The sequence below is a fragment of the Mycothermus thermophilus genome (assembly GCF_041956435.1).
Source record: "Mycothermus thermophilus strain CBS 625.91 unplaced genomic scaffold VTJ04scaffold_7, whole genome shotgun sequence".
NCBI lineage: Eukaryota > Fungi > Ascomycota > Sordariomycetes > Sordariales > Chaetomiaceae > Mycothermus > Mycothermus thermophilus.
Window position 1 is genome coordinate 1,295,685 of NW_027191433.1, and position 25,844 is coordinate 1,321,528.

The 25,844-nt window shown below is 57.4% G+C and overlaps 16 protein-coding genes across 16 annotated transcripts; 9 read left to right on the top strand and 7 right to left on the bottom strand.

The window, feature by feature from the left end:
• On the top strand, positions 1–333 carry VTJ04DRAFT_10018 (uncharacterized protein; the record flags this gene model as incomplete). Its single annotated transcript, XM_069357712.1, has 1 exon — positions 1–333. One exon carries the CDS (start codon positions 1–3, stop codon positions 331–333), a length of 333 nt encoding a protein of 110 aa, XP_069214753.1.
• Positions 334–819: 486 nt separating this feature from the next.
• Positions 820–4,302, bottom strand: VTJ04DRAFT_10019 (uncharacterized protein; the record flags this gene model as incomplete). The annotated part of the gene is made up of 1 exon (XM_069357713.1): positions 820–4,302. The coding sequence occupies one exon, from the start codon at positions 4,300–4,302 to the stop codon at positions 820–822; it is 3,483 nt and encodes a 1,160-aa protein (XP_069214754.1).
• A 400-nt stretch (positions 4,303–4,702) lies between these two features.
• VTJ04DRAFT_10020 (uncharacterized protein) lies at positions 4,703–5,416 on the top strand (the record flags this gene model as incomplete). The annotated part of the gene is made up of 1 exon (XM_069357715.1): positions 4,703–5,416. One exon carries the CDS (start codon positions 4,703–4,705, stop codon positions 5,414–5,416), a length of 714 nt encoding a protein of 237 aa, XP_069214755.1.
• A 141-nt stretch (positions 5,417–5,557) lies between these two features.
• On the bottom strand, positions 5,558–6,718 carry VTJ04DRAFT_10021 (uncharacterized protein; the record flags this gene model as incomplete). The annotated part of the gene is made up of 3 exons (XM_069357716.1): positions 5,558–6,383; positions 6,449–6,584; positions 6,640–6,718. The coding sequence occupies 3 exons, from the start codon at positions 6,716–6,718 to the stop codon at positions 5,558–5,560; spliced, it is 1,041 nt and encodes a 346-aa protein (XP_069214756.1).
• A 1,732-nt stretch (positions 6,719–8,450) lies between these two features.
• VTJ04DRAFT_10022 (uncharacterized protein) lies at positions 8,451–11,214 on the top strand (the record flags this gene model as incomplete). The annotated part of the gene is made up of 6 exons (XM_069357717.1): positions 8,451–8,504; positions 8,591–9,405; positions 9,463–9,789; positions 9,847–9,935; positions 9,991–10,340; positions 10,402–11,214. The coding sequence occupies 6 exons, from the start codon at positions 8,451–8,453 to the stop codon at positions 11,212–11,214; spliced, it is 2,448 nt and encodes an 815-aa protein (XP_069214757.1).
• Positions 11,215–11,217: 3 nt separating this feature from the next.
• Positions 11,218–11,939, bottom strand: VTJ04DRAFT_10023 (uncharacterized protein; the record flags this gene model as incomplete). The annotated part of the gene is made up of 2 exons (XM_069357718.1): positions 11,218–11,771; positions 11,900–11,939. The coding sequence occupies 2 exons, from the start codon at positions 11,937–11,939 to the stop codon at positions 11,218–11,220; spliced, it is 594 nt and encodes a 197-aa protein (XP_069214758.1).
• A 363-nt stretch (positions 11,940–12,302) lies between these two features.
• Positions 12,303–13,532, bottom strand: VTJ04DRAFT_10024 (uncharacterized protein; the record flags this gene model as incomplete). The annotated part of the gene is made up of 2 exons (XM_069357719.1): positions 12,303–13,316; positions 13,428–13,532. 2 exons carry the CDS (start codon positions 13,530–13,532, stop codon positions 12,303–12,305), a joined length of 1,119 nt encoding a protein of 372 aa, XP_069214759.1.
• A 532-nt stretch (positions 13,533–14,064) lies between these two features.
• Positions 14,065–16,332, top strand: VTJ04DRAFT_10025 (uncharacterized protein; the record flags this gene model as incomplete). The annotated part of the gene is made up of 3 exons (XM_069357720.1): positions 14,065–14,198; positions 14,250–14,981; positions 15,030–16,332. 3 exons carry the CDS (start codon positions 14,065–14,067, stop codon positions 16,330–16,332), a joined length of 2,169 nt encoding a protein of 722 aa, XP_069214760.1.
• Positions 16,333–16,614: 282 nt separating this feature from the next.
• On the bottom strand, positions 16,615–17,251 carry VTJ04DRAFT_10026 (mitochondrial 54S ribosomal protein bL17m; the record flags this gene model as incomplete). The annotated part of the gene is made up of 2 exons (XM_069357721.1): positions 16,615–16,947; positions 17,036–17,251. 2 exons carry the CDS (start codon positions 17,249–17,251, stop codon positions 16,615–16,617), a joined length of 549 nt encoding a protein of 182 aa, XP_069214761.1.
• Positions 17,252–17,868: 617 nt separating this feature from the next.
• Positions 17,869–18,992, top strand: VTJ04DRAFT_10027 (uncharacterized protein; the record flags this gene model as incomplete). The annotated part of the gene is made up of 2 exons (XM_069357722.1): positions 17,869–17,889; positions 17,952–18,992. The coding sequence occupies 2 exons, from the start codon at positions 17,869–17,871 to the stop codon at positions 18,990–18,992; spliced, it is 1,062 nt and encodes a 353-aa protein (XP_069214762.1).
• A 138-nt stretch (positions 18,993–19,130) lies between these two features.
• VTJ04DRAFT_10028 (uncharacterized protein) lies at positions 19,131–19,361 on the top strand (the record flags this gene model as incomplete). Its single annotated transcript, XM_069357723.1, has 1 exon — positions 19,131–19,361. The coding sequence occupies one exon, from the start codon at positions 19,131–19,133 to the stop codon at positions 19,359–19,361; it is 231 nt and encodes a 76-aa protein (XP_069214763.1).
• Positions 19,362–19,394: 33 nt separating this feature from the next.
• Positions 19,395–19,613, top strand: VTJ04DRAFT_10029 (uncharacterized protein; the record flags this gene model as incomplete). The annotated part of the gene is made up of 1 exon (XM_069357724.1): positions 19,395–19,613. One exon carries the CDS (start codon positions 19,395–19,397, stop codon positions 19,611–19,613), a length of 219 nt encoding a protein of 72 aa, XP_069214764.1.
• A 13-nt stretch (positions 19,614–19,626) lies between these two features.
• On the bottom strand, positions 19,627–20,841 carry VTJ04DRAFT_10030 (uncharacterized protein; the record flags this gene model as incomplete). Its single annotated transcript, XM_069357726.1, has 2 exons — positions 19,627–20,535; positions 20,602–20,841. The coding sequence occupies 2 exons, from the start codon at positions 20,839–20,841 to the stop codon at positions 19,627–19,629; spliced, it is 1,149 nt and encodes a 382-aa protein (XP_069214765.1).
• Positions 20,842–22,362: 1,521 nt separating this feature from the next.
• Positions 22,363–22,635, top strand: VTJ04DRAFT_10031 (uncharacterized protein; the record flags this gene model as incomplete). Its single annotated transcript, XM_069357727.1, has 2 exons — positions 22,363–22,473; positions 22,531–22,635. The coding sequence occupies 2 exons, from the start codon at positions 22,363–22,365 to the stop codon at positions 22,633–22,635; spliced, it is 216 nt and encodes a 71-aa protein (XP_069214766.1).
• Positions 22,636–24,624: 1,989 nt separating this feature from the next.
• On the bottom strand, positions 24,625–24,939 carry VTJ04DRAFT_10032 (uncharacterized protein; the record flags this gene model as incomplete). Its single annotated transcript, XM_069357728.1, has 1 exon — positions 24,625–24,939. One exon carries the CDS (start codon positions 24,937–24,939, stop codon positions 24,625–24,627), a length of 315 nt encoding a protein of 104 aa, XP_069214767.1.
• Positions 24,940–25,262: 323 nt separating this feature from the next.
• VTJ04DRAFT_10033 (uncharacterized protein) lies at positions 25,263–25,681 on the top strand (the record flags this gene model as incomplete). Its single annotated transcript, XM_069357729.1, has 2 exons — positions 25,263–25,464; positions 25,557–25,681. The coding sequence occupies 2 exons, from the start codon at positions 25,263–25,265 to the stop codon at positions 25,679–25,681; spliced, it is 327 nt and encodes a 108-aa protein (XP_069214768.1).
• Between the last annotated feature and the right edge of the window lie 163 nt (positions 25,682–25,844).

Below are 25,844 nucleotides of genomic sequence, written 5' to 3' on the forward strand. Positions count from 1 at the left end.
ATGACGACAACGCGCTCGCTTTCCTCTTCTGCGGACTCCGTTCACAGCAGCAATCGCGTCTTCCACGACGACAACAACAACTTCTCAGCGGCAGCAGGACGTGGCTCCCCTAAACCCCAAACACCATGGGAGCAGCAGCAGCACCAACAACGGCAGCCATCGCGCGAGTTTAGAGCGCCCCAACTTAAACGACGCCTGACGCCGGTGGAGAAGTTGTTTGAGATTGACGCATTTCTGTCGCCGACAAAGGGCAGCGTATCGCCGGTGGGTAGAGAACTTGACGGAATGGCTGGACCAGAGGAGGAGGAAGAAGAGGAGGCTGAGTGGATTTGATCCAAGGAATTGTCTATCGGTATGGCTACTGTTTGGTTTTAGGCCCATTTGGAGGAGCAGGACGGGAGTTTGGGAAAGAAGGTCAAGACCGGATATGATGTCGGCGTTGGTACGGTGGGCTGGATGTTTTCGATGGTTGGGGATATTTTATCGAATGTTAGAGTCGTGGGCAACCAAGTAAACTGGAAGGCGCTTTGTTTGAGCTCTGAAAAAAGTTCGTGAGTCAGTGCCTTCATCTTAGAGAGATTCAGGTTTCTTTCTGCTATCGAGCAAAATGTAGGATAATCACCAATGGCAAGGGAGAAAGGAATATCGGAAATCCAATCCATCGATCATCATATCCCTCATGAACATTGCGTCGTCTATTTACTCTATCCCCCAAGCTAAGTAACGTGAAGGTCATATGCTATGTACAGGTATGGTACAGAGAGCGTGGGTATTGTACGCTCGAGTTGATGGCTGAGTGTATGATGATGATGATGATGGTTATGACTTTGCCGCCTTCTTCATTACAAGGTCCTCGTAACCCTGCAAAACGTCGTCCACACATCTCGTCGGCGTGGTTTCAGAGGAACAAACTGCGTCCCCCTTTTCCTCCCATGTAGTGGTGTCATGAATCTTAGGGGAATCCCGTACCTCAGCCTTCATTTGGGCGTCGCTGGTTGTTGCTATAACTATCGAGTTATCCGTTGCCGCCGTCGTTGGTACCGGAGTTATTGGTGTTTGTGTGGTTGATCCTGTGGCTGCTTCTGTCGTCGGCATCGCTCCCGTCTGCGCGACCATGCCCTCATACGCTTGCAGCATGCTGTCCAGCGCCTCTGGTGATAAATCCTCAGAGTTCTGCGGCTCAGCGAGCCCTCCTCCCTCGGAGACGGCAGCGTGGCCGTCCTTGTCAGGGATTGCTGAACCCCCTGCTCTCTCCGTTTCTGCCGTCGTGGTGTGTGTTCCCGTGCCGACCGTCGGCTTTGTAGTTGTTTTTGATTCCTCCTCCTCATCTTCCGCCAATTCTTCCTCCTCTTTGGCCAACTCCTCATCATCTTTCCGCTTCACCAAGCGCTTCCTCAAGAGCTTCGCCAAATACAGCCGCGCACGCCTCTCGGCGTCCGTAACGACGAACAAGGGGTCATCGAGCTTCTGGTAGCGGACAAAATTTTCCCAAGATTTCAGGCGTGTGAGGTTGGTCATGCGCCTGATCGTCTTGGATTTGAGAGGGGGGGTGTCACTCTGCCCTGGGTTGGCCCGTCGTTGTTTCGCAATCTCGTACAGCTTCTGTCGTCTCTTACTCTCCAAACGCTCAATGAATTCGCGCGTCTCAGCTATGGTTTCGGCCCTCTTGTCTGCAGTCAGAGCTTGTGTCGCAGCCCGCTTCTCTCGCTCGTCCTCGAAACGCTTGACGGTCCTTGCCAGCGCCTTGGCGGTGGACTTTTCAATCTCCTCCCAGCGGGCGGCATAGCGTTCAGTCGCCATGGACTCCATGAGGTCCAGGGCGGGTTTGGGATCGGAGAGCTTGGATACGTAGCGGAAAGAGTGCGCGTCCGGGTAGAAACCGGCGCTGCCGAGCTCCTTAAGGAGCTCGATGACGCGCTGAACATTCCGCACGCTGCTGTACCTGTGGATGAGCATGTTGTAGGTGACAAGATCAGGCCGGACGCCGTGTGCCTGCATGATGCGCAATACGCGTATCGCTTGGTGGGGTTGTCCGTGGTTCAGGAATGCCTGCATCAGGATACTCCATGTATGTACACTTGGTGGCTGAGGGCGGAACTCGGGGAGGTGGGGTTTGTTGTCGTTGCTTTGCTTGGGTTGAGGGGCAGAGCCATCCTTCGCGAAGCCACTTCCTTGGTCTCCGCCGTTGGCGTCTTCCGTAAATGCGTTACTGGCCATATGACCCGCGGGAATCGGATCAGGCGGGTCATCAAAGTTTCGTACAGGGAGCTTCACATTTCTTCTCGTCGTCTTGCCCAAAATCGGCTTCGCTGAACTCTTGGAACTTGTAGAATCTGCGATCATGTCGTTGACAATGTCGACAGCGACGCGGAGCATACCGGCGTGCGCACATAGCGCGTGTAGGATCGCGTCGAAGATGATGGTAGTGCCGGTCGCAAGAGACACAGCGAGAGGGTCGAGTTGTCTGAGGGAATTTCGGAAACGAGAGTAGAAAGCCAGGATGGGATATGCCGTGGCAAAGGACCGAACATAGGCGGTGAACATGATGGTCAGGGTTCGAACGTCCGGCTCGACGAGGTCGTCGGGAGGACGAACAGGGAGTGCATCAAGCAGCGAGGACAAACGGAACTTCCATTCGCACCTGTCATCGTCGACTTCTGAAAATCCCGGACCAGAGCCAAACTTCTCTGGGATGAGGTGCAGGAGGGGGTCGAGCTTGAAAAACCGGGAATACAGCTGGAGCATGGTATTGAAGCCCGGGATCGGGTATTTCACTCCGGCCTCGATGCGGACTTCGACGGCGGCGAGTTTGTGGATGGTGTCGAGAAGTTCATTCCACATGACCGAGTCTTGCCAGATGTTAGGAGGCACCTCCTCCAGCACGCGGATGACCATGTCCAGATCGTTGGCTCTTTTAGCGCTGCTCAACAGGGTCGAAAAGACGTAGGCGTCGAGCGGCAAGCCCTGTGACTTGAGCATGTCGTAGATTTTCCAGCCGGAGTCCAGTTGGCCCGACTCGCAGAACGAGCGCAGCATGGCTGTGCAGGTGACAATGTTCGGAGAGAGTCCCAGCTCGACCATGCGCTCAAAGGCTTCGATGACAACCTGGACGTCTACCGGCCCGGCCTGACCCTTCCCCGTTCCGGGGGGCAGGGTCAAGATGGCTGTCGCCAAGGCTGCACAACGGCGGTCATAGAGTGGCAATTTATCCTCCTTGACGATCTCCTCCAACAATTCGACAGCGGCAAGCTTGTACTTTGTGTCACTGGCGAAAACGCTGGCGGCCCTGAGCCGAGTGTTCCAGTGGAGTACATGCTGCTTGAGTTTGAGCTCGCGGAACAGGGTGGCCGCCGTGTCTGGGCTGCAGACGGCGAAGAGCTTGCCGAGGACCCATTGGCGTAACCAGTACTGCATCGGACCGGAATTTCGGAGAACGTGCAAGAGGAGAGGGGCGAGCTTCGCTTGCTCTGGTTCTCGGCGGCGTCGTGGAAGTCGCATGGGAGCTAGGATCAAGAAGCAGAAGATGTCGACGACAACCCATGGCGGTGACATATGCGAGTCGAAGGTGGCTCGGAACACATCATACACGCGATTGGGGTAGAATTTGATGCATTCCAACATGAGCAAAGGCCAGAAGTCCCGTCGGTCGGTTGCGTCAATCTCCAGCCAGCGGGCGGTCATGTTCTCGGTGCTTTCGCAGGCAAGGAGGGAGTCGAGCATTTCGAGTTCGGGAGACCAGTAGTCGTGCGGAACCTTCTCCGGTATTGGGCAACCGGAAGTGAGGAGGCGCTCCCAGCATTTGCGGAACCCTTTATCCCAAACCTCAAGGTCTTTAATGAGGGGCTTCAGTCTAATACCTGCCTCCAAAGAGTATCCGCGAAGCACCGATATATTGGGCCGCCATAGCAGTCTATGACGATGCTCCAGCAACGCTAGACTGGGCCTATCAAAGAGCGAATGGGGCCTTGGATCCCAAGCCGCCTCTCCCAAGTCAAGTTGCCCATATTCTGCCTCATCATCGTATTCTTCGCTGTAATCTTCTTCCCGTGGGGCAAGGAAGGGTTCAGAGTCGGCTCGTTGCTGGTTCCCAGGGATTGTCGGCGTCGAGGGGCTGCTGTTTAACGCTTCATGTCGATCTGTTGCTAGAGAGTCTGAAAGGGCAGCGCGTGCCGAAGTCCGAAGGTGCCGGACATGGTGTGGAAGAAGAGAGGGTAGCGCCGGCGTCGGCAGTGGGCGAGGCCATTGGAGAAGACGGAAGCTCGCGCCACAAATCCGAGGAACCCGCGCGGCCTGGCGCAGCATTTCAAACGGAAGAGGAGATGCCCTCCATAGAGGTCTCTCGTGCAATTGGCGATCTTTCGCAGAGTTGTTCCAGGTTGACCTTCGGGTGTGCTGGTGGGATGTTCACTTCGATGTGGGACCTGACGCTGCTCTTGGAGTCCCACCAAGAAATTTGACGCTTATCGTGGCCGATAAGACTGTGCCAAGCCAACCCCCGGCTCGAAGTCCCAGAGGCTGGGCTTCCTTGCCGTTTGACTCCCATGAAGCGTCTCTGCTTCAACAACACACAGCACTTGGAGCTCGCCTGGTGCAGCTCAGACCATTACATCACATCTCCCTGTCCCAGACAAGTCGCCCTCCAATAACCTGGAGAACAGACTCAATCCAGGATCACCGCAATTAATACGCCCTCCCTCTCAGAATGTCATCCCACTCAACCCTCGCTGCCGCCGCCGACGATCGCAAGGCGCGTCTCGCCAAGCTCAAGTCGCTGAAGCGCAAGCAACCCAGTGAGGAGCAAGAACCAACCTTCTCCTCCGAGCCCACGGCGCCGGCGCCACCCTCACCAACAGCCGCCGATGACCAACACCTCTCGGCCGACACCAACGATGCCGCCGCCTCCCCGACACAACCTCCAACCCAAGACGTCGCTCGCCTCCACCTCTCCGGGCGCAACTACGACTTCGAGACCAAAGGACCCAAGCTCGGCTTCGAGGCACCGCCGACGCTGAACATTGAGGGCCCGACGCTCGAGGAAAAGGCCGCCGAGATCGAGCGCAAGGCCAAAGAAGAAGCGGCAGCCGTGGAGCCCACGGACAAGACCATCGACTTGACGACGCTGCGGCCAAAGAAGCCCAACTGGGATCTGAAGCGGGACTTGGATCGCAAGATGGAGATTCTGAACGTCAGGACAGAAAACGCCATTGCGAGGCTGGTGAGGGAGAGACTGGCGGAAAAGAAGAAAGCATCTGCCTCCTCGGCTGCGGCAGACAGAAAGGATGGCGGGGATGCAGAGGCGGATGGCATGTTGGATGGAGCGGCGATGGTGGAGGGGATGAGGATGAGGGAGAGGGAGGAGGAAGAAGAGAACAGGAGGGAAAGGGAAGCTGAGGATGCAGAGTTTGGGATGGCTTGAGGCGGAGGGGGGTCCATATATATGGCATTTATTCGGCACCTTCATTGTCTATCTGGATGCAGTCTTCAGCCCTCCTCCGAAGGTGGTACAAAACCGACAAAAGCACGCAGCACAAGATACCCACAACTTTCTCCATCTCTCTCAACGGCCCCTGTTCATGGCTTGGGTCATGGCTAACCGCTTGCTGTAGGGGCTGAGACTCCTCTCCCTCGGCGGAGGAGACGGGGACGGCTGCCGAGCCGGGCTTCCTCTCCTAGCCGCTGGCCCACGGTCATCTGCCCTGTCCCGATACCCACGGCCACGGACTTCATATCCACCAGGCTCTCGCTCATCCCACCTCGCCGGTGACCTGGACCGCGACCTGTAGCGACGACCGTGTCCACGCTCTCTACGCTCGTCCTGTCTCGCTGGCGACCTCGATCGCGATCTCGAAGTTGTGTGTCTCTTGCCATGCGAGTCCCTTTCACGCGAAGGCCTTGGCTCTGGGGAATCGTAGCGTTGGGGTCGGTGACGGCTGTCATGTCCGTGCTGAGGAGGGCTGGGGGACCTGTGCCGCGGCGGGGATGGGGAGCGTGAAACGCTCGCGGTCCTTCTGCTGTGATAGGCATTGAGATCAGGAGTTTCAGAGCGGCCACGCGAGAAACGCGCATGGGAATCGAAGGAGCGTTCCCTCTCTGACAAGCGTCTGGATGCAGGGCTCTGCGAGGCCGAAGATCTTCTCTCATGGGAGAGCTCACGGGAACGTCCATGACGGTCGGGGCTTCGGGTCCGCCTTGCTGGTCCTGGAGACGGGGATCGAGTCGAGATGGTGGATACGGAATCGTAGGAAGGCGATCTCCGTCGTCGGGAGCGCGACCGGCTCCGGCTTGGCTTTTGGTCGTCGTCAGACTCAACGTCGCGATCCCGCTTCCGAGCCCTTTCCCTCTCGGCTTCCAGCTTGGCGAGCTCCTGATCGGCTATGCCTTTCCTGGGAAGAATTAGCATCATGTACAAAAGCCAAATCTAGAATGTACAAGACAAGTTCCCCCTTACGTCTCTTTCAATGGGTTTGGGGTCTCCGTGCTGAGCTTAGGCCGCAGTTTCGGGTTGAAGAGCTGCTGGGTCCGAGACGGCCTTGGAATATATGGGCGCTCCTGAGGCGCGGCTTTGCATTCATACGAGTAGTGGCGTTCTGCGGATGTCAATACTAATCATTCCCACGAGAAGAGATTCGGGAGACATATCTCGCTTCAGGCACTTTTGGCACTGCACATTGGCCGGTGTGGTCTTTGGTGGCCCAACGCGGCCGCGATAGGGATACATTGTTGCTGTCTCTGGAGCTGAGGAGAGAAGCGAGATGCTTTGAGATGAACAACAATGTTAATAAGGTCTGTTCAGGGCGAGGTCGGCCCAGCTGTTCAGAGATGAGAGGTGATGATTGTACTCGAAATGAATTGGTCGCAATCAGAAGCAGAGGTCAAAAAACCAAACACGGCAGAGTATTCTCATTTACTGCGGTCGGATTATCACAGACTCTGATGAAGATCGGTGCCAATGTTGTCGTTGTGATGAGTGCAAGTTGTGGCTGGTGAAGTTGATGAATGTTGATGTTGAGGCTGCAGCATGATGTTCGGGCAGACCAAGGATCCATGTGTGCACAGTGTGTAAAGTCAGGTATCACAGTGTCAGCCAAAGCACCGCGTCAGTCACCGCCTTTTTTTCGACGGCAGAAAATCGATGTCAACCTTGGGCCCAGCAACCACACAGATGTTGGCCAAACCATTTAGACAAGAGGAAACTCGACGGGGAGAGGCATTCTGGCATTCTGAGCACTTGATTCTCACCCCCAGTCTGGGGACATCTGTACCTTACATCGAAGTGCAGTTGCTTCTCGGAACCTGAAACCCAGTTGGCAAAGCGGCATTCCACCAATGTCCCCCAGTTCTGTTAGCTCGGCGGTTGAATTCTCGGGTTTGAGGCTCCAGGTTTGTCAGCAAGATGAGGTCGACCAAGTCGTCATTGCATCAGCGGCATATTAGTGTTCTGCAAACTCCCATCTATCATGCAGACTTGGTGTGACAAAGTGAACCCAATCCTTCCAACATTATGCATCAGTCCGGGGATCGGCCTCTGGCCCACCTCAGCGAAGATCGACCTGGGCGAGAGGCCGCTGAGGACCAAAGTAAAAGAAGACTTTCAGCTTTTGCACGTAAACACTGCCAAATGCCATACACAGCAGCACTTGTGTCCCATTATTATTAGACTGGCAACCCATCCTCGTCTTTGACGTGTTATCAGGCCTCCAGCTCCAAGGCCAGGGTTGGAAGTGAGGTGCCAGTCCTGAGGACGGGAGTGGGGCAACCCTCTGAACCTTCAGGCCCATTTCCACGGGCAAGGACCGCACAGGGCACCTGACGCTGGCACTTGTGTTGAACCTGCTCTCGCTCGGAATTCCCTGTGCAACCATTGTCTCTCTTTCGACATCCATCACACCCCTCCTTGGCTTTGGTCCGGGAGACCTTCTCTTCTTCCAAACCCGCCCAATTGTGGTGGCTGCTTCGCCCAGAGAATCCCTGGAACTGCATGGGCCTTGGATTCCTCGTCCCGACATTTGAGACCATCTATCCCCTCCGCTTTTGGTCTGTCAGTCTCTCCAAGCAACAAACAGCCTGAAGCCACCATCAGGGCGCATCGAGAGGACGTCTGCACACACCCATCATCTACCGCCGCGTCGAAAAGAGACGCTCCATCCACCACCCTCCTCATCGGCTGCTGCAACACCCACACAACCACCACACGATGATTACCTGCGCTCTGCCTGCCGTTCGGTCAGCTTGGCTCCTTTTCATTTCCTGAGACTTGTTCACATCATCCCCAACCCAATCTCCATCGGGGGCAACGCTGTCACCGACCTCCTGATCGATCGACTTCGAATCGGCACAGCTCGACCTTGACTCTGCTCAGTGCGCTCTGAGCCTCGATATCCACGTCGTCGTTTCTCTTTTACCACTGAATTACTGCCTTAATACTTCTTGTCCTCTGCCGAGTCCCAACCATGGCCGGCGCATCCAACATGGTGAACGAGCCCGGGAAAATGTCCTTTGCAAAGGTAACTCGCTCTCTGTTGCCCTTCCACGGCCCAATCGCTGGGCCACATCACCTCGGTCCCTGAACTGACTCGCTCTCCTACAACAGGTCGCTGCTGCTTCCGCGACCCCCTGCGGGAAAGCCCCCGTCCCTCTGACCAAGCCCGCCGATGCTGCCAATGTTAAAGACAAGAAACCAGAGAATCCCCCGGCTCCTGATCCGGCCGCTGCAGCCCCGCAGAACACTGCCCAGGAGCCATCTGACGAGTCCAAGCTGGCGGCAGGGTTGAAAGACCTCAAGCTGCAAGGGAGCTCCCCGCTCAATCTCGTCGTGAACGGCTCACTGTCAGCCATGGCCGACAAGACGGGCAAGCTCCCGACCAGCCAGACACCATCCGACGATACGTCGCAGCGGGCTGATTCCAGTTCCGAGCTGGGCACAAAGCCGCCAAGTCTGGACGGCAAGAGCATTACTTCCGGCACTACATTCGCCCTGGACGAAAAGGAATCTCTTCGCCCGGACGATAGCGCGAGTGTGAAGGCCGCAGCCGAGGATGATGATACCTTTTCTATTCGCGGATCCCAGATTCCCGGCTCTCGCATGGGCTCTGACGTCGCGGCCCGCATCCAACGACTCCAGATTGGCGATATGCCTCCTAGGGCCCTTGTTGTGCATCATGGGCTGGCCGGGAACAAGAGCCGGGGAGACACCACCCCGCAAAGCGGTGCATCAGACAAGCAGGATGCTTCAGACTCGAAGCCTGGGCTGAGTGGTGGTGCGGCGACCCCCGATGGGTTGGCTCAGAACACTTTCTACAGTCAGCATCCCGACGAGAAGCTTCTCGAGGCCATGCAGTCGCCACGGGACCGCATCTTCCTACTCAAGCTGGAGCAGCAAGTCATCCAATTCGTCCAAGACTCCAAGTAAGAACCATGTCCCTTCCCCTGCTTCTGTTGTCGATACTGACCGTACCGGCTCAGGGAGCCTTACATGGACCTGCCTCCAAGCAACTCCTTTTGCCGGATGCTTACCCATCGCCTCGCCGACTACTACCACATGACACATTCATACGAGCCGGCAACGCAGTCCGTGCGCATTTTCAGGACGCCCTTCTGCAGGATTCCTCCCTCTTTATCAAGCATCGTGGCGAGCCAGTCGAACAACAGCTCCCCAGCCCCAGTCGTGATGCCGCGGAAGATCATGCGTCGCGGAGAGGATGGGGATCCGGCACCTGTTAGTGCCACCCCATCCAAACCGACCTCGGAAGCGGGCAGCGAATCCAAGGAATCCAAGGTGGCCCGGGAGAAGTATGTTTTGTGCTCAGCTTTATGCTGTCAGGAATCACTAGCTGACATATTCTGCAGGCTTACGAGAGAGGAACGTGAAGAGGCCTACAAGCAAGCTCGCCAACGCATCTTTGGGAGCGCTGAGAAGACGGAGGGCGGAGAAAAAGGTATGTTTTGCAGTCTTATTCGTGCATCCAGGCTGGTTTCTAACATCGTACCTAGATGGCGAGGAAGCCACTGGCATGTCCCGGGCGAGCTCCGTCTCGGCCAAGGACAAGACCAACGGCGGCAAGAAAAAGCCCAACAAGCAGCGCCGTGACGATTCTGAGACTTTCGAGTCCCGGTCTCAATACGTGCCCTGGTGTGGTCCTGCTCACCCTGCCTGGGGTCCTGGCACGCCTCAGTATTACTTCCCCATCAACGCTCCTCCACCCTTCAACCCCCAGTATCAACAACAGCCATATGCGAACTCGCCCCAGCCGCAGCCCATCTACGTTCCTGCCCAACCATTCCCGCCGCAGATGATGCCCAGTAATGGGTTCAACCCTCCCTACGCCGGAGGAATGACGACAGTACGTCCCAAGAACCCCTTCTCATGACATAGAGTCGTCTCCCTTTGCTGACTGGGTGCAGTACCCTACACCACCCATGCCTCCGGCTGTGCCGCACACGGTTCCGCCGTCGCCGCAGCAGGGATACCGGGGCCCGAATCCTCCCATGGCTGCGCCATACGGCAGTCCCGTCCCCGGAATTCCGCAGCCGGCCTGGCCACAGCAGGGGTATGGCCAGAATGGCTATCCTCCTCCACGCAACAGCCCAGTCCCGGTTGCTGGAATCCCCTACGCCTACGGGCAACTTCCGGCGCATGCAAATCCGAATGACCCCAAGAGCCAACATCCGATCCCGGGGAGTTACAATCGCCAATTCAATCCCAAGACGCAGTCCTTTGTTCCAGGGACCGGGATGCCGCCGCAACCCCCGATGCCGATGCCCGGTCCGTATGCGGGATCGAGCCCGAATCACGGAAGTCCTCGATTCCACTCGCCGCATGCCAACTATGGCGCATTCCAGCAGCAGATGCCGCCGCAGCCTGGCTACGGGGGTCCTCCGGGTCCGTACGGCATGGCCAGGCAGCCGTCTAACAACCCGTCCGGTCCGCCGTACCACTCACCTCAGCACCCGCAACAGTCACCTCAGCCGGCAGCCCAGCAGCAGCCTCCGCATGTCCCGTCCCCTCACGGTCCACAGCACGGCTCCGCGCCGCCTCCTCCGAGCGGCCCCATGCATGGCATGCCCAATAAGCCAGCTGGCGGCCCGCCCGCTCCTCCTTCTGCGCCGTCGGGTCCCGCTGCTAGCCAAGCCAACAACCCCTCGCAGCAGCAAACCTTTAGCCATCTCCCCAATTACGGTAACCCGGCCACGCTGCCGCAGAAGCCTACTGCTTAAGAACTAATGTGAAAAACGATGAAGCATGATACGGGAAGCATGGATGGGGTGTTTGGAGTTTGATGAATCAAAACGGCGGAAAACAAAAACAAGGAGGGATACCGATGCAATGGACCGACTTGAGCTGAAAGACGGAGAAGACGGGCGTAATATTTCTATTTCCTCTCCTTCATTTGGGTGATGGGTCTCGGAGGACTGGGATTGGTCATGGGAGCATTGCGTGCGGCGCCGGCGTGGGGGCGTTCTGGGAGTTTCTGGGTTCTCGATTATGCTGGGGGATGTCGCGGAGAGGCAAGTGACAATAAGATGGTGGAGGTAATACACTGCTACAGCAGCGGTAGTCTGTCTGCTAGGTAAGTATGTCGGACGGTCTTTCGGACTTTCTCGTCCAGCTTGCCGGGTACCGACCCTGGCTGTTGAGTTGGGTGGACGGATCCGAGAAACAGACGCCGATATGAGACGGCAGGCAGGCCGCTGCTGCTGCTGGGCTTTTGTTGTGGATTTTTTAGATGTTATACAATAGATGTGAAATAGAACGGGAATGATGACATGACGGTCTGATGGTTGTGGTGTCGGAAGCTGCGTGATTCAGGGTTTGGGTGAGATTGATGATGCCTTAACGGTCATAGCCCATTCTCCTGTATGATGCAAGAGTGAGTGGCCTTTGGCTGGGGCATTAACCCACCGGGTGCCTGAATGAACCTGATGGCATCGTGGTAAGACATTAAACGCATCGCAACTTGTGCCCGTTGTTTCGAGATTGTCCAGTTGCTCTGTGACCCAACACAAGAGTTGTCTAGTCATTATCCCAATGCCGCTGTAAATCAACAACATGTATGCCCTTCAGGGACTTCGTTTCCTCCATTCTTCTTTTCATCAACCTGTTCAAAGACCAGAAGAACTCAAGTAAGTGGGTATGACACAGGAGAATACAATGAACCAAGCAGCATGGACACACAATGATAAAGATGAGATATGTCTGATGATCAACAAAACAAACCCCTTCAAGAGGGAAAGCAATCCCATTTATGATGCCGCTCTTTCTCACGTCTAAGTTGAAAAGCCTCTTACATAGTCCCTTCTTTCCTTTAATCCCCGTTCTCCCTTGGCTCCCTTTCCCCCCTCTGTCCACCACTCCTCCCGCCGCCTGTCCTTCCACCACCACCGCCGCTGCGTCCTTGGCCACCACCGCCCCCACCACGCTTCCCTCCCCGGCCACCCTCCGTCTTCCCGCCTTCTTCGTCCTTCCCGGTCTTCTCGGCCCCCTCGGCATGCGCACCCGCAAGCGGTGCCGTCGCGAGCCGCTGCGCCAACTCGATCTGCGTGCGGATCGTGTTGGCCAGGTAGCTGACCATGAGCACGTCCTGGATGTGGTTGTTGAAATCGGCCTCGATCTGGCTCGGCGAGACCTTGGGAGCCAGGGAGAGGGCGTTCATGAGGTACTGGCCCAGCGCGTGGTTGCCGTCGCGCTCCTCGTCCAGGACCTCGCCCACGTACGCCGAGACGCGCTCCAGCATGTCCGAGACGGACTCGAGGGCTTGGGCGAGGGCTTCGATGTCGGAAACAACCGGCGCAGAGCGGGTTTCGGAAGCGGCGGCGGCCGAGGCGATCCCCAACGCGGCGCGCTCGGCGTCGGAGAAGGCGAGCTTGTGCGGGACTTCGATGAAGAGACACGACTCGGCCGCGCGGTCGGGGGAGACGGCGGCGGGGGCGGAGATGTAGGTCTTGGTCTCGATGGGAACGCCGGGCTCAGTGGAGATGGTCAGGTGCACGGCAGGGTGGGGGAAGGTGCCGGTTTCGGGAGAGGCGAAGAAGTTTTGGATGAGCGCCGAGAAGCTGTTGAGCTCGTGGGAGGTCGTGTACCAGCCAAGGAGGGCTTCGCGCGGCGAGGCTTTGAGGGTTAGGGCCAGCATGTTCTTTTGGTATTCGACGTCGACCTCGACCTGGTCTTCGTTCTCGGTGTGGGGGATAGCGAAGGTGCTGCGCACTTCCACCTCGCTGCCGTCCTCGCTCCGGGTGCCCACGAGGGCGCCAATCACCCGGGTGGATTGTGTGTCGCGCGTGTCGCGGCGGGTGGCATGGTCGATGATGGAGAAGACGGCCTAGATGGTGGGTAGCATGGTTAGAAGGACAACTTGACAGCGGGATGGCTTGAGATTGTGGCCGGGCATTGCGGGGAGGGGAAGGTCAACGTCGGAAGGGTGATAACATACTTGAGGCTGGATGTTGACGGTGAGCGGGGCACTGCTGCCGAAGCCCATGGCAGTGGGCGCCAGGGGCCGGGCGAGGTGTACGAAACGTTCTTGCTCGACCGCCATGATGAAAGCGTCAGGTCGGTCTGTCTACGTCAGAGTAGATCGAGACTAAGAGACCGAGGGGAGGGTTGGTGATCCCGGAGTCGGTCGCAGAAAATTGGGCGGCGTCGGATGGAGGGGTGGGAACAAGGGAGGGCCGGGTTGGGGGCGGGTCAGCGAGATACGTCCCTCAGGTGTCTTTTTTTGAGATTTCTTTGACCTTTGGCCTGGGCTTGCTCCGGAGATGGAACCTCAGGAATTTTTGGATTTGCGGCGGATGCGGGACCCCGATTGTGTGCGCCAAGACAAGCCCCGCGATAAGAAGCAGAAGTGGCGGCGAGGCTGCGGCATGTGCTTGGGGAATGTCTTGGCATAAAAGAATAGGTGGTTTGATTGGTTGAAAAGATCAAAAGTTCGGCAAGGCTGAAAGATTTGAATTTCATTTCATGGAAACTTTCATGTCACTCTCTCAATTCAGCACTCCAAAACCATTCCACCACGTCAACCCAACACCCAAGTCAAATTTTCATCACGAAAACCAGGACCCTGAGATACAATGGCAGGCGGTGCCCGTGCGGGATTCAGAGGCCGAGGTGGAACCAAGGGTTCCAGAGGACGAGGCAAACGAGGAAAAGGAGTTGCTCCGCCTCGAAGCGCAAAGTTTGATGACAAGCGCTTGGACGACAACGAGTATGTTTCGCTTCTGCACGCTGTTTCTCGATATATAGTCTGACAAAACAGTGGATCTGGCGATGATGCTGGGCCGCCCTCGGAGGATGAGCCCGAGCTCATGGATGTGGATTCAGAGGAGGAGAGCGAGGAAGAGGACAAGCACACCGCTCAGCCGTATCTGAGCCTGATGAAGAGCCTCGTCGAGAGTAACCCTCACAAGGCGAAGCGGAGGAAACTGGATCATGCTCCCGAGGAGAAGAAGGAAGAGAAAACACAGCAGACGGCACCCCCTGCATCTGAGCCCGCCGACAGCGACAATGACGACGGAGAACGGGATGTGGACTTTGTCGAAGAGCCGGAAGAGGACCCGGCAGATGCTCCGCCAGAGGACTTGTTTGACGACGACGATGACCTAGACGCCACAGACCCGTTTGAGGTTCATTTTGCCGAGCCCAAGGAAGATGAGCTGAAGCCTAAGTTGGCGGCCATTCAGGAGGGCAAGTGGCACATGGAACGGATAGCTGCCAAAACGACCAGGGTTTTCTTCAGCACTCCCGACACTGGAGGCGCTGAAGTCAGACCGACTCTGCCCCCCGCGGTATCCGGCCCGGGAGACCTCAAGCTCAAGAAGAAGCTGCGGGAGACCATGGAGTCGAGGCACCCCAAATTCGACCCAATCGAGCAGACCATCGCTCCGCTGCTCTTCAACTACCACGATCTGTTGTACTGCAACCGGACGGTGGCGAGGAGCCAGTCCATCCGCCGCATGGCTTGCTTGCACGCATTAAACCACATCTTCAAGTAGGTGTCTCTACGATTTCTGTGTTGGTTCTCGCTAACCCTGAATAGGACTCGAGATCGGGTAATCAAGAACAACGCAAAGCTCGCAAAGGCGGACGGAAACGACGACTTGGTCCTCCGCGACCAAGGTTTCACGCGGCCCAAGGTGTTGATGCTCCTCCCGACGCGGCATTCCTGCGTCAGGATGATGGACATGATCGTCTCGCTCTGCCAGCCGGACCAACAAGAAAACCGGAAACGCTTCGAGGAGGGCTACCTCGACAAGCAGTCCAAGTTCTCGTCCGAAAAACCCGAAGACTTCCGCGATCTGTTCACGGGCAACGACGACGACCTATTCCGGATCGGCGTCAAATTCACCCGCAAAACGGTCAAATACTTTGCGCAGTTCTACAACTCGGACCTCATCCTGGCCAGCCCCCTCGGTCTGCGCATGGCCATCGGCTCCGAGGAGGACAAGAAGCTCGATTTTGACTTTCTCAGCTCCATTGAGGTCGTCATCATGGACCAGGCCGAAGCGCTACTCATGCAAAACTGGGACAACGTCGAGTTCATCTTTGAGCACCTCAACCAGCAGCCCCGCGACGCTCACGGCTGCGACTTCAGCCGCGTCCGCACCTGGTATCTGGACGACCAGGCCAAGATGTTCCGCCAGACTGCCATCTTCAGCGCCTTCAACACACCCGAGCTGGCCGAGCTGTTCCGCGCCCACTGCCGCAACTGGGCCGGCAAGGCGCGGCTGCAACAGGAGTCACCCGGCGCGATCCAGTACCTCCCCGTCAAAGCGCGCCAGACGTTTAGCCGGTTCGAGGCGACGTCTGTGGCGGCGGACCCGGACGCCAGGTTTGCCTACTTCACCAAGGCCATCGTTCCCGCGCTGACGCGGCATCGGGCCAAGGACGCGGCGGGCACGCTCGTCTTCATCCCCTCGTACCTCGACTTTGTGCGCGTGCGCAACTACTTTGCGAACAACCCGGCCGTGGCCAACGTCTCATTTGGAACCATCTCTGAGTACGCCGACGTGCCCGAGGCGTCGCGTGCGAGGTCGCATTTCTTGAACGGGAGGCACAAGGTGCTGCTGTATACAGAGCGCGCACACCACTTCCGGAGGTACAAGATCCGCGGGGTGAAGCGGGTGGTGTTTTACGGCTTGCCGGACAATCCCATCTTTTATAATGAGATTGCGGGTGGGTATCTGCAGCAGAGCGAGCAGTCGCTGCTGCTGGAGCCGGGGCAGGGCGTGGTGAGGGTCATGTTTTCCAAGTATGATGTGATGAAACTGGAGCGGATCGTTGGGACCGCCAGAGTCGGAAGGATGATTCATGATCAGGGAGACACGTTCGATTTCGTGTAGGGGGAAGGTTCGGCGAGGTGCGAGGTCAGGGGTCCAGGGTTGGTTAGATCATGCTGCTTCATGCGTTCTTAATGGTATTATACACAGTGATGTACATGTGATGTACACGTTTATATGTTCGTCTATCCGTTCATCCCACGTCAGACGGCCTTTCCCATGGATCTGCCCAGTTCCTATGCTCAACAACCCTCAACCTCGCCAGCTCTTCCAGTTCCAACCCAACCCAGCCCAACCCCCCCAAACCAAACCACCGCACCATAATAACCACATCACCCCGGTCAATTAAGACGACTGGTCCAACAAGCCCATCTCCTCCACCTTCCTCACCATCTCCTCGAACTCCTCCCGCCCGTTCTCCCGGTACCGCGTCACCTTGGCGATGTTCTTGCGAGTCAGGTCCGTGTGCGACTTGCCCAACGCCCGGTCGCGCGCCACCGCCGCGGCCGTCATGGCGAACCGCATATCCTTGGGTCCGTCCACCAGCTCCAAAATCGCGCTCGGCGCTTGATCGTACTTGTCCTTGGGCTCCGTGCGGAGGACACGCGTGTACCCGCCTGGCCGGTTGAGGTAGCGCTCGCGCAGCTCGCCGAAGAGTTTTGGGAGGAGGTCGGGTTCCTGTTTGGTTGGTAGAGGAAAGAGGTTGTTAATGGGGTGTCCTTGTGAAGGAAACATATAGGGATTGTAAAGTATGAGGGATGCGTACGTAGAGAATTGCTTGGGCTTTCCGGCGGGAAACCTCAGTGTTCTTTTTCGCGTGCGTAATGAGCTTCTCGGCCAGCCTTTGGGCCTCTTTGGCCTTGGGCCATGTGGTGTGGATGGACTCGTTCTTGATCAGAGATGTCACCAGATTGCGAAGCAGGGCTTGCCTGTGCGCTGAGTCGCGCGACAGCTGCCGGTATTTCATATGCCCACCGGCCATGGTGGGCGAGTGGTTGGACGGTGGGAGGAGGGGGGAATGAGGTGGTGGCGGGTCGGTTTGGATAAGGGCGAGATGGTGGCAGTTATCGTCCCTTTGGCCGTCGTCGGATTGGGTGTTGGTAGAGGTGTGGTGGGTGATTTCGCTGTTGAGGCGCCGCAGATGTCTGGGCTCTGATCAATTGACCTGCACGATTTCCGGCAAGCTCCGTGCCGTGAATTTTTTGGGGACCTGCTCTGGTCGACCTCGATCTGCCAAGGCCCGGTCTTGGCTTTCCCCGCGATACCGGCCCCACTAGGAACAGCCGGAACACAGTGCACACAGTATCCAACGGCTCTCTTCGGCAGCCATCCCGGCTTGGCCCATAACGTGCTGATACTGGATCTCGTCATTGACCTGATGACATTGAATATCAACCTCACCAGACCTGTCTCTGGCGGCCCGACACCCAGGGCAATCCGCCTATTTACAGGCGTTCTCGTGAAACAAACATGAACAGCCTCTCTCCTACCAGTACATGATCAATTGGTCCGACAGCTCCAAACTACGGCTCAACGTCATCCTGAGCTCTCCTTGAATTTGGCGCACTCCAACACTAAGTATCACTAACACCCAACACGATGGGTTTCCTAGCCGGCTTTGTGCGTGTCCCTCCTCCACAACCTCACCGTTCAGACACAGTACTGACAATCCATCTTCACAGACCGGCGGCGTCACCGTAACGCTCTCCCTCACTTACCTCGCCCTTCACACCCACCACCGCAACCGCGAAGCCCAAGCTGCGGTGCTACGCTCTCAAATTTCCAGCATCGACGCCCTCATCCCCCCTCCCTCCGACTCCAAGCTTCCCCCTTCCGCCCGCCGCCGCAACGCCACCGTACCCCTCCCTGATGGCACCTACCGGCCGCGCGACAGCCTCGAACACTATCGCCCCGAGGCCGTCGCCGCTGCTGTTCCTCCCTATCCTAACCATCCCCATCCCCATTACCCGGCTCCCAGAACCAGCCTGATCGAATCCGCCAAACAAAAATGGAACGCCGAAATCCTCTCAGCCGTGCACTGGGCGCAAACCAAGGACTGGACCCGCGTCCGTGAAAACGCCGAAACCTCCCTGGCGCGCCTGTTGGGCATCGAACTCTCGCGCGAGCCCGTCCCAGTGGAAAGGCAATCCCACCACCATGATCCTCTCGGCTTCACCTCCCGCAAGCAGGTAGGAGTACAACAACAGAAAGAAGACGCAACAGTTCCTCCTCCGGAACCACCAGCCCACACCCGCCCCGGACGCATCACTTCCGCCCTGCACCGCACGCGCGACACGACCCTGGCCATGGCGCACGCGATGCGCGACGAGGCCAAGGAGATCGTCGCCGAGGCGAAGGAGGTGGCGGACGAGGCGGTGCACGAGGCCAAGGATGCGATTCTTGCCCATAGTAAGGCCAAGTCTACGTCTTCCTCTTCCGATAGCAGCGCCGGTCACAGCAAGAAAGAAATTGCCAAGGAGAAGGCGCACGAACTGGCCGAGAAGGCCAAGGCCGCGGTGCACCTTGTCGAGGAAAAGGCTGAGGCCAAGCTGGAGGCGAAACTGACTGGCGTGTCGGAGGTGGAGAAGGCGCTGGCCGAGAGGTTTGACAGTGCCAGGCGCGAGGAGAAGTTGAACAAGAGTGTGCCCGAGACGTTGGCGGAGAGGTATATCCCGATGGATCGGGGGAAGGGGGAGAAGAATAAGGACTGGAGGTTGTTGTGATGAGTTGACTGGTTGGTTGGCAAGATGAGAGAGCTGGGGGAATGGGCGGATTGTTTGACTGTGATTGTTGGGATTCAGGAGGGTTGGGAGTCATGGCATGTGTCCAAAATCTTGGTTTGACGAGATTACTTGCTGGCAATGGGAGAGCATATATTTGAGCATGAACAGCGCTGGTCTACTATTCTGATCGCTGATGAGCAAGTTCTCTTCTACATCTTGGCGCGGTGCCGACAGTTGGTCTACGAAAGAATCTACATCTCCCTCGCCTCTGCATGTAGTCCATCACTGCCCCGTTGCAATATGGCCATCCATTCCGCCCTCACTGCCAACCCCCGTAGGTCCGCATGTTCGAGCAATAAACAGCGTTGAACAAAGACCACCTCTAGTGTGCCACCATGACCAATGCCTGGAGGAGAGACCCAAAGTTTGACACAGTATATACGTATGCTGACACCAAGCCCACACTTCTATGCTTTTTTTCAACGGTGCACATGCCAAATAATCCTTCCCTCTTTCCAGACTGCAAAACCCATAATTACCAATTTGCCCAACACGCAAAACTCTCGCCCGCTCCCAGAACGCCCCAAACACCATACGCCCTGCTATATTCCGCTATGTTAGACCCTTGCTTCGTTCAGCTATCCAACCAATCCAGGAACTCGGGCACGAAATAGCTGATGATGATGGTGGCACCGGCCCGCAGAATGCTCTCAGTGCTCTCAAACGCCATCGTCTTGAGGTCAAACACCCCCGCCTTGGCCGCGGCATGGATCATGGCGAACTCGCCGCTGACCTGGTACGCCGCGATGGGCAAATCCCGGCCCAGTTCCTTGGCATCCGCAATAATGTCGAGATACTGCCCGGCCGGCTTGACCATGATGATATCGGCGCCCTCGTGGATGTCGCGCAGGATCGCGCGGCGCGCAAGCCCGCGCCCGCCGGGCGGAAGCTGGTAGCAGCGGCGGTCGCCAAAGCTAGGGGCCGACCCCGCAGCGTCGCGGAAGGGGCCGTACAGGCAGCCGGAAAACTTGGCAGCATAGGACATGAGAGTGACGGCGTGCACGATGCCGGCTTCGATCAGCTTGAGCTTGATGGCGCGGATGCGGCCGTCGTTCATGTCCGACGGGGCGACGCAGTGGGCTCCCGCGCGAGCGTAGGCGACGGCGACGTCGGAGATGCGGTCGACCGAGAGCTGGTTGTTGAGCGAGCCGTCCTCGCGGAGGATACCGCAGTGTCCGTGGGAGGTGTACTCGCAGAGGCAAACGTCGGCCACGATGTAGAGCTGCGGGAAGCGCTGCCGGAGCAGGCGGATGCTGCGGATCACAGGGCCGTTCGGGTCGTCGGCAGAGGAGCCCAGGGCATCCTTGGTGTTGGGGAGCATGGGCACGCCGAAGAGGATGACGGAGCGAAGACCCTTGCGGACGAGCGGCTCGAGGAAGGGGACCAAGCGGTTGATGCCCCGCCGGCACTGGTTGGGGAGCGAAGGGATCGGCACCTCCTCATCGTCCAGATCTGAGACGAAAAGGGGGTAGATGAGCATAGACTGTTCAGTAAGAAGGTGTTAGCGGGGCTACCGGAAGCATGCGAGTGAGTTGCAGCTGTGGCTTGCCTTTGTCAACTGGCGCTCGGCCTGCCACGTCCTCGCCAGCGGATGGCAGTAGCCGGCATGGAGTTGGCTCCCAATGTCGCCCGCGATGCTGACGCTGGTGGCGGCGGTGCTCGCGTACGATTTGGCGACCGAGAACTGGGAAGCGCGGTCGTCGATGGTGGACATGGAGGCTTCACCGCGCCTCCGAGGGGCGTCCGGGTCACGGAGCGCCAGATCCTGGACGAGACTCGAGAAAGACATTATGACGGCGGGTTGGTTGGAGAGAGGGGGGCAGCGGGTGCAGGAGGGAAGTCGTCGGAGGGCCGGGGCGAGGCGACGGTGGCTATTTGTTTAGATATATAAAAGTGCGGGCCGGCCGGACGAAGACGAGCCGAGCAGATTGCGACGTTCTTTACGGACAAAGTGGGTGTTGCGCTACGGGTGCGACGTGCTGACTGTTTAGATTTTCCCGGGAGTGACGGCGCCGGGAAACGGAGCAATGTAACACACCTGTACTCGGGAATCAGCAAGCACCCCGAGCCGTCGAGGTCAATGCAAGGTGTCTCCGAGGAAGTTTGCCGCTGGAATTTTGGGTCCGAGGAGACTTTTGACAGCCTCGGGAGACGCCGAGACCAACAACAGCCTGCGCCTTTCACATTCATCAGAATCGGCCCACGACCTCGGGTCTTTGCGGGGAGATCCACTTGTAGGATTTTCAGGTGCATTGGCCAATCATGACGGCGCCATTTCAAAGTGGGATCGAAGGACGGCTTGGCGCCAAGATCAAGAGGAAAGGACAGGGGAACTGGAGGTGAAGGTGAAAGAGAGAAGACGGCACCTCATACTTGGGGTTTCTCATTTTCATCTGGACGCGGGAGAGACCACACATTGGACTGGAGGTTCTCTCATTCCTTCTTCTTTTCTTCTATTTTTTTAAAAAAAATAAAAGGAAACGCTGTATTATGTGGTACCTGAGGTGCTCGTGGGTTGAGTCCGAGATGCCGAATCTGGCAGTTTGTTTACTGGAAAGGGGGGGCATCTCATCCTCAACTCCTGATGATTGCTTTGGAGGATCTCAACTGTTCCCAACACACTTCTCTCATTGGAATGAGTGTCTTGTCTGAGTGTCATACCGGTTCCTGAGTGTGGTGTTCAAGAGTCTAGAAACAGGAACAGTATAGTCACGGCTGATGCTTCTCGCACGTTGCAGTTCGATGATGCTTGGTTGAGCTTTCTCTCCAAGAGGTGGTTTGTTTGGTTATCATATGAAGAAGAAATGGCAAACAACTCCTGCCCTTTCCTACGCAATTTCTGTTGAAAGAAGCTGGAGGCTGTCGAAACCTCTCTATTCGCCGGCTTTCTCTTGGTCTTGATTCACGAAGAAACTCTCACTGACCAGAACGTCGCATCAGCACTCTTATTGTGTCCTATATTGCCTCGTTTCTTGAGCATTTCCAACGATCAGTCACATTGAAGAACTGTACCGCTGTCCTCGGCTCCCGCCTCTGGTATGCATCACATTGTGTAGAGTCGGCAAGCTGTCGTCCTAGAAGAGGATTACATTCGAAATGAACGACGATGCCCCGCCTTCATCAGAACATCAATTGCCTATGGATCCTCAGTCAACTGACGGCGTAGCACACAACCAAACCACAGGGACCGTGGCTGGGGCGGATTCTTCAAACACACCCTCGTCAGCTCCTCGGCAGGGGACGCCTACCAGCACTTCCCAGAACCCTCCCATGTTGGCTGTACAGCAAGTGGGAGACAATTCACAACATCATGAATCACTCGTCCCTTGCCTTCCGGGTCAACCAGACCGCTTTCCGTCCACGTCAGCCCAAGAAACCCAGGAATCCCTACACCCGTCTCAAAGTACTCAATTCGGTCATGGTAGCTCATGTACACTAACGATCGTCGAAGCTCAGCCTGCTCTGATCCAGCCACCAGCGGCTCAACCGGCACAAGAACCTCCAGGGCAGTCTCACGGGATTCCGTTGGCGCCAAGACCAGCGGCAGATGAGCACCCTGAGCCACAAGAAGCCGGAGCTTTAGAGCCCGCAGGAGCAGCAGTTCCGGAAGAAGCCGCATCTCGTGGGAGACGGGCAGAGCACTCTGGTCTTACGTGTCTGTCCTGTTTCCCATCATGTATCGACTGGATTCGGTCTGTCTTTAGGAGTCAGCCGGATAAAGTCTCATCACCTGCTGGGGCCTCCCGACAACCCCTACCTCAACAAAGCCAAGGTATCAATCCTCAGAACCCTCCCGGACCCAATTACACAGCTCCCCAGCAGGGCGATGGTCAACAAGGAGGCTCTGCTTTGGAAACACCAAGAGCCCAGAGATACCCCGGGATGAACCCATATCCTCAAGTGCCATCCACTGGGCAACGCCTCTCTGGCCCTGCTCTCACCGAACCCAGCACTGTGGTGGGGAGTGAAAACCCTGCTGCCCAAACAGAGATTTCCCAGGAGCAACTTATACAAGAGCAGCCTGTCTGGGAACAACCTGTCCAAGAACAGCCCTCTCAGGCCCATGACTCCGAGGTGGTTGCGGAGGCCAGCACAAGCACCTCGCACGATATTCCGTCACATTCACAGAGCCGAGGACGCAGTATCTCATCACCCGCCAGACATGGAGCTAACCCTCCTCCCGTCAGCCACAGTCCTTTGGTTCATCCACCTGGGTCAGGGAGTAATGATGTCTCCTCTTCCTCACACGTCGGTTCCTCATTGGCACAACCTCAACCGCATCAACCCCAAATACCAGTCAGCTTCACTAGACCTGGAGCGCTTGAAACCTCTTCTTTTTCTACAAGCAACACTTTCTTGGACAAACAGCATAAACAACACCAACCGCCCGATTCCGGTTACGACGAGTTTCCGTCCCCCTTGGAGCCAGGCGCCAGCAGTTGCTCAACAAGTGTTGGACAAAAACTCCCACCGCGAGCAGAACACAGGATCTCACAGCAAGCGACCGTTGCGGCTGGCCATGGACGTCAATCTTTCCACCCTGTAGAGGGTCTTGCCGGTCCCTCATCACAACCACCACCACAGCTGGCATCAATGGCACCTGAACACCCCGTTTCCACGCTTGCCGGACCAGCTTCGTTCAGGAGAAGACGTGCGACTCGAGAGTCAACACCATTGCATGGAAATCTCCCGCACGGAGGGAGCGCCAATACCATAGAGGTGGCATCCGCTCCTCCTACGCCCCCGCCAAACCTGCCGGTGCCACCCATTCCGCCACGAGCAGCAGAGCGACGTCCAAGATCAGTCACTCCAACGTCAGGCCTTCGATTCTCCCCATATCCCACTCGCCCAGCAGCCTCAACACGTCTTTCCCCAGTCTTCGGCGTCACTGCCCCCACTCATTCAGCCTCCAGGAGGATTCGCTCGGTATCCTCAACGCCGCGTCCTTCGCCTGTTTTGCCTCCTGCTCCCCCTACCCAACCTGTAGACACGTCAGAAGGAATCGATATTGATGAACTATCGAACTTCATGGATTCAATCCTACAACCGCCGACGAGACGGACTAGGGGATCCACGCCCGCAGCTCCACCACGACCGTCATCGACGGTGGCAACGTCGCCATCTCTCCAGTCACCTAGGTCGTTTCCAAGTTGGCATCCGACGTCCGCCACCGTTGCCAGGGCTGTTACCAGCCCGATAACTGCAGATGTTGCTCCTGGGTCGACGTCGCCAACTCCAGCCCTCGGATTGTCGATACAGGACCCGGCGACTCACAAACCGGCATCAGTGACGGGGCCGTTATCGGCGATGCTCACCCGGCTCAGGAGCGACACTGGTCAGGAGAGGGGGATCTCACCTGACTCTTTTGTGACGGCTAGACAATCGCTGGAATCACCTTCTATATCATTCATTGCTCACGCTTCAGGGTCGAGATCGGGTGCCGGACCTGGTCTCGGGCCAAGTTCAGGTCCCGTGTCCAGACCGGGCACAGGTTTGAGTTCAGGGACACCGACCTCTGGCAATAACCCTAGGGATTGGGATACTGCAAGGACTCCTACCGGGGGTGGCCCATCTACGAGAGTAACCCCAAGCGCTGGATTAGCGGGAGATATGACTCAAGCTGCCGGCGCATCCTCAGGTGAGAGGCCGAGTGCTGGACCCGGAGAGAGCACATCTCAGGCCACCTTTGGCAGCGGCCCTGGAGGAGGGAGCTCGCTGGGTCCAAGTCCGTCAACGTTGGTAGATTTTCATGGAAACGGTGCAACCGGGCAATCTCGAGAGCCGTCCCAGGTGGCCAGCTCCCCTGAAGGGCAAGATGAGGATGGGCCGGGACGACACGAACCAGAGCCGACGCCGGCAACGGGGGTTGTGACCGGAGCGCTTTCATTGGAGCTGGCCCAGCTGCAGCAAGTATTTGGGGCGGAAGAAGAAGAGGTAAGTGAAGAGGAGAAGAAAGACAAGGGCAAAGGCAAAGCAGTGGAGGAGGAAGAGTATGACACAACGCCAGAAACGAAGCAAACAACAGAAATCTCACTGGCAGGACCCGATACTAAGACCGAGGCGACCAGCCCTCCATCACGAGGCCAGGACCCGTCCCCAGGCCCCCCTCCGATACGTATACCAAGTCTCTCCGAAATGCCAACTCCGCGCACAGCTTACGGACTACACCCGCTCGGGACACCACATCGGACGCCCCATCAGCCAACTCCGATGCAAACGTATGGTCCGCTCTACGGCTACACGACGACGGGACTCCGGGCGACGGACACACCGGCGCAGTGGACGCCAATCCAGGGAACACCGCAGCCCGGCGGCGGCGGTGGTGGCGGTCTTAGCACCCAGGGGACGACCCCAGCACGGGGCGATGATGACGCCACGCCACGTCCTGCTCGGACACAGTCATCGCAGTCAGGTTTGTTGTGGGCACCGACTCCTGAAGTTCCTCAACCAGGTGCCGGTACGAGCGCTGGAGAGATGGGTCATGCGACCCCTCGTCCTCCTCAGCATCCGCATTTATCTGCGGTTCAGACTCCTATGTGGCCTGGAGAAAGTCCGGCAGCGTCATCGAGCCACGTCCCTCCAGAATCGACGGCTCAAACACCCGCGTGGCCGGGCGAAACACCGACTGAGTCGGCTGGCCAAACCCCGATGCCGGGAGGTCAGACACCAGCTAGGCCGTCTGGGCCTTGTACAAACCCGACAACTGAGTCGTAATGAACTTGTTGTAAAATAGCACTGAGTGTAGAGGAGGCGGACAGTTGTGTTTGGTTGCGTTGGATGTTCTGTCGATCA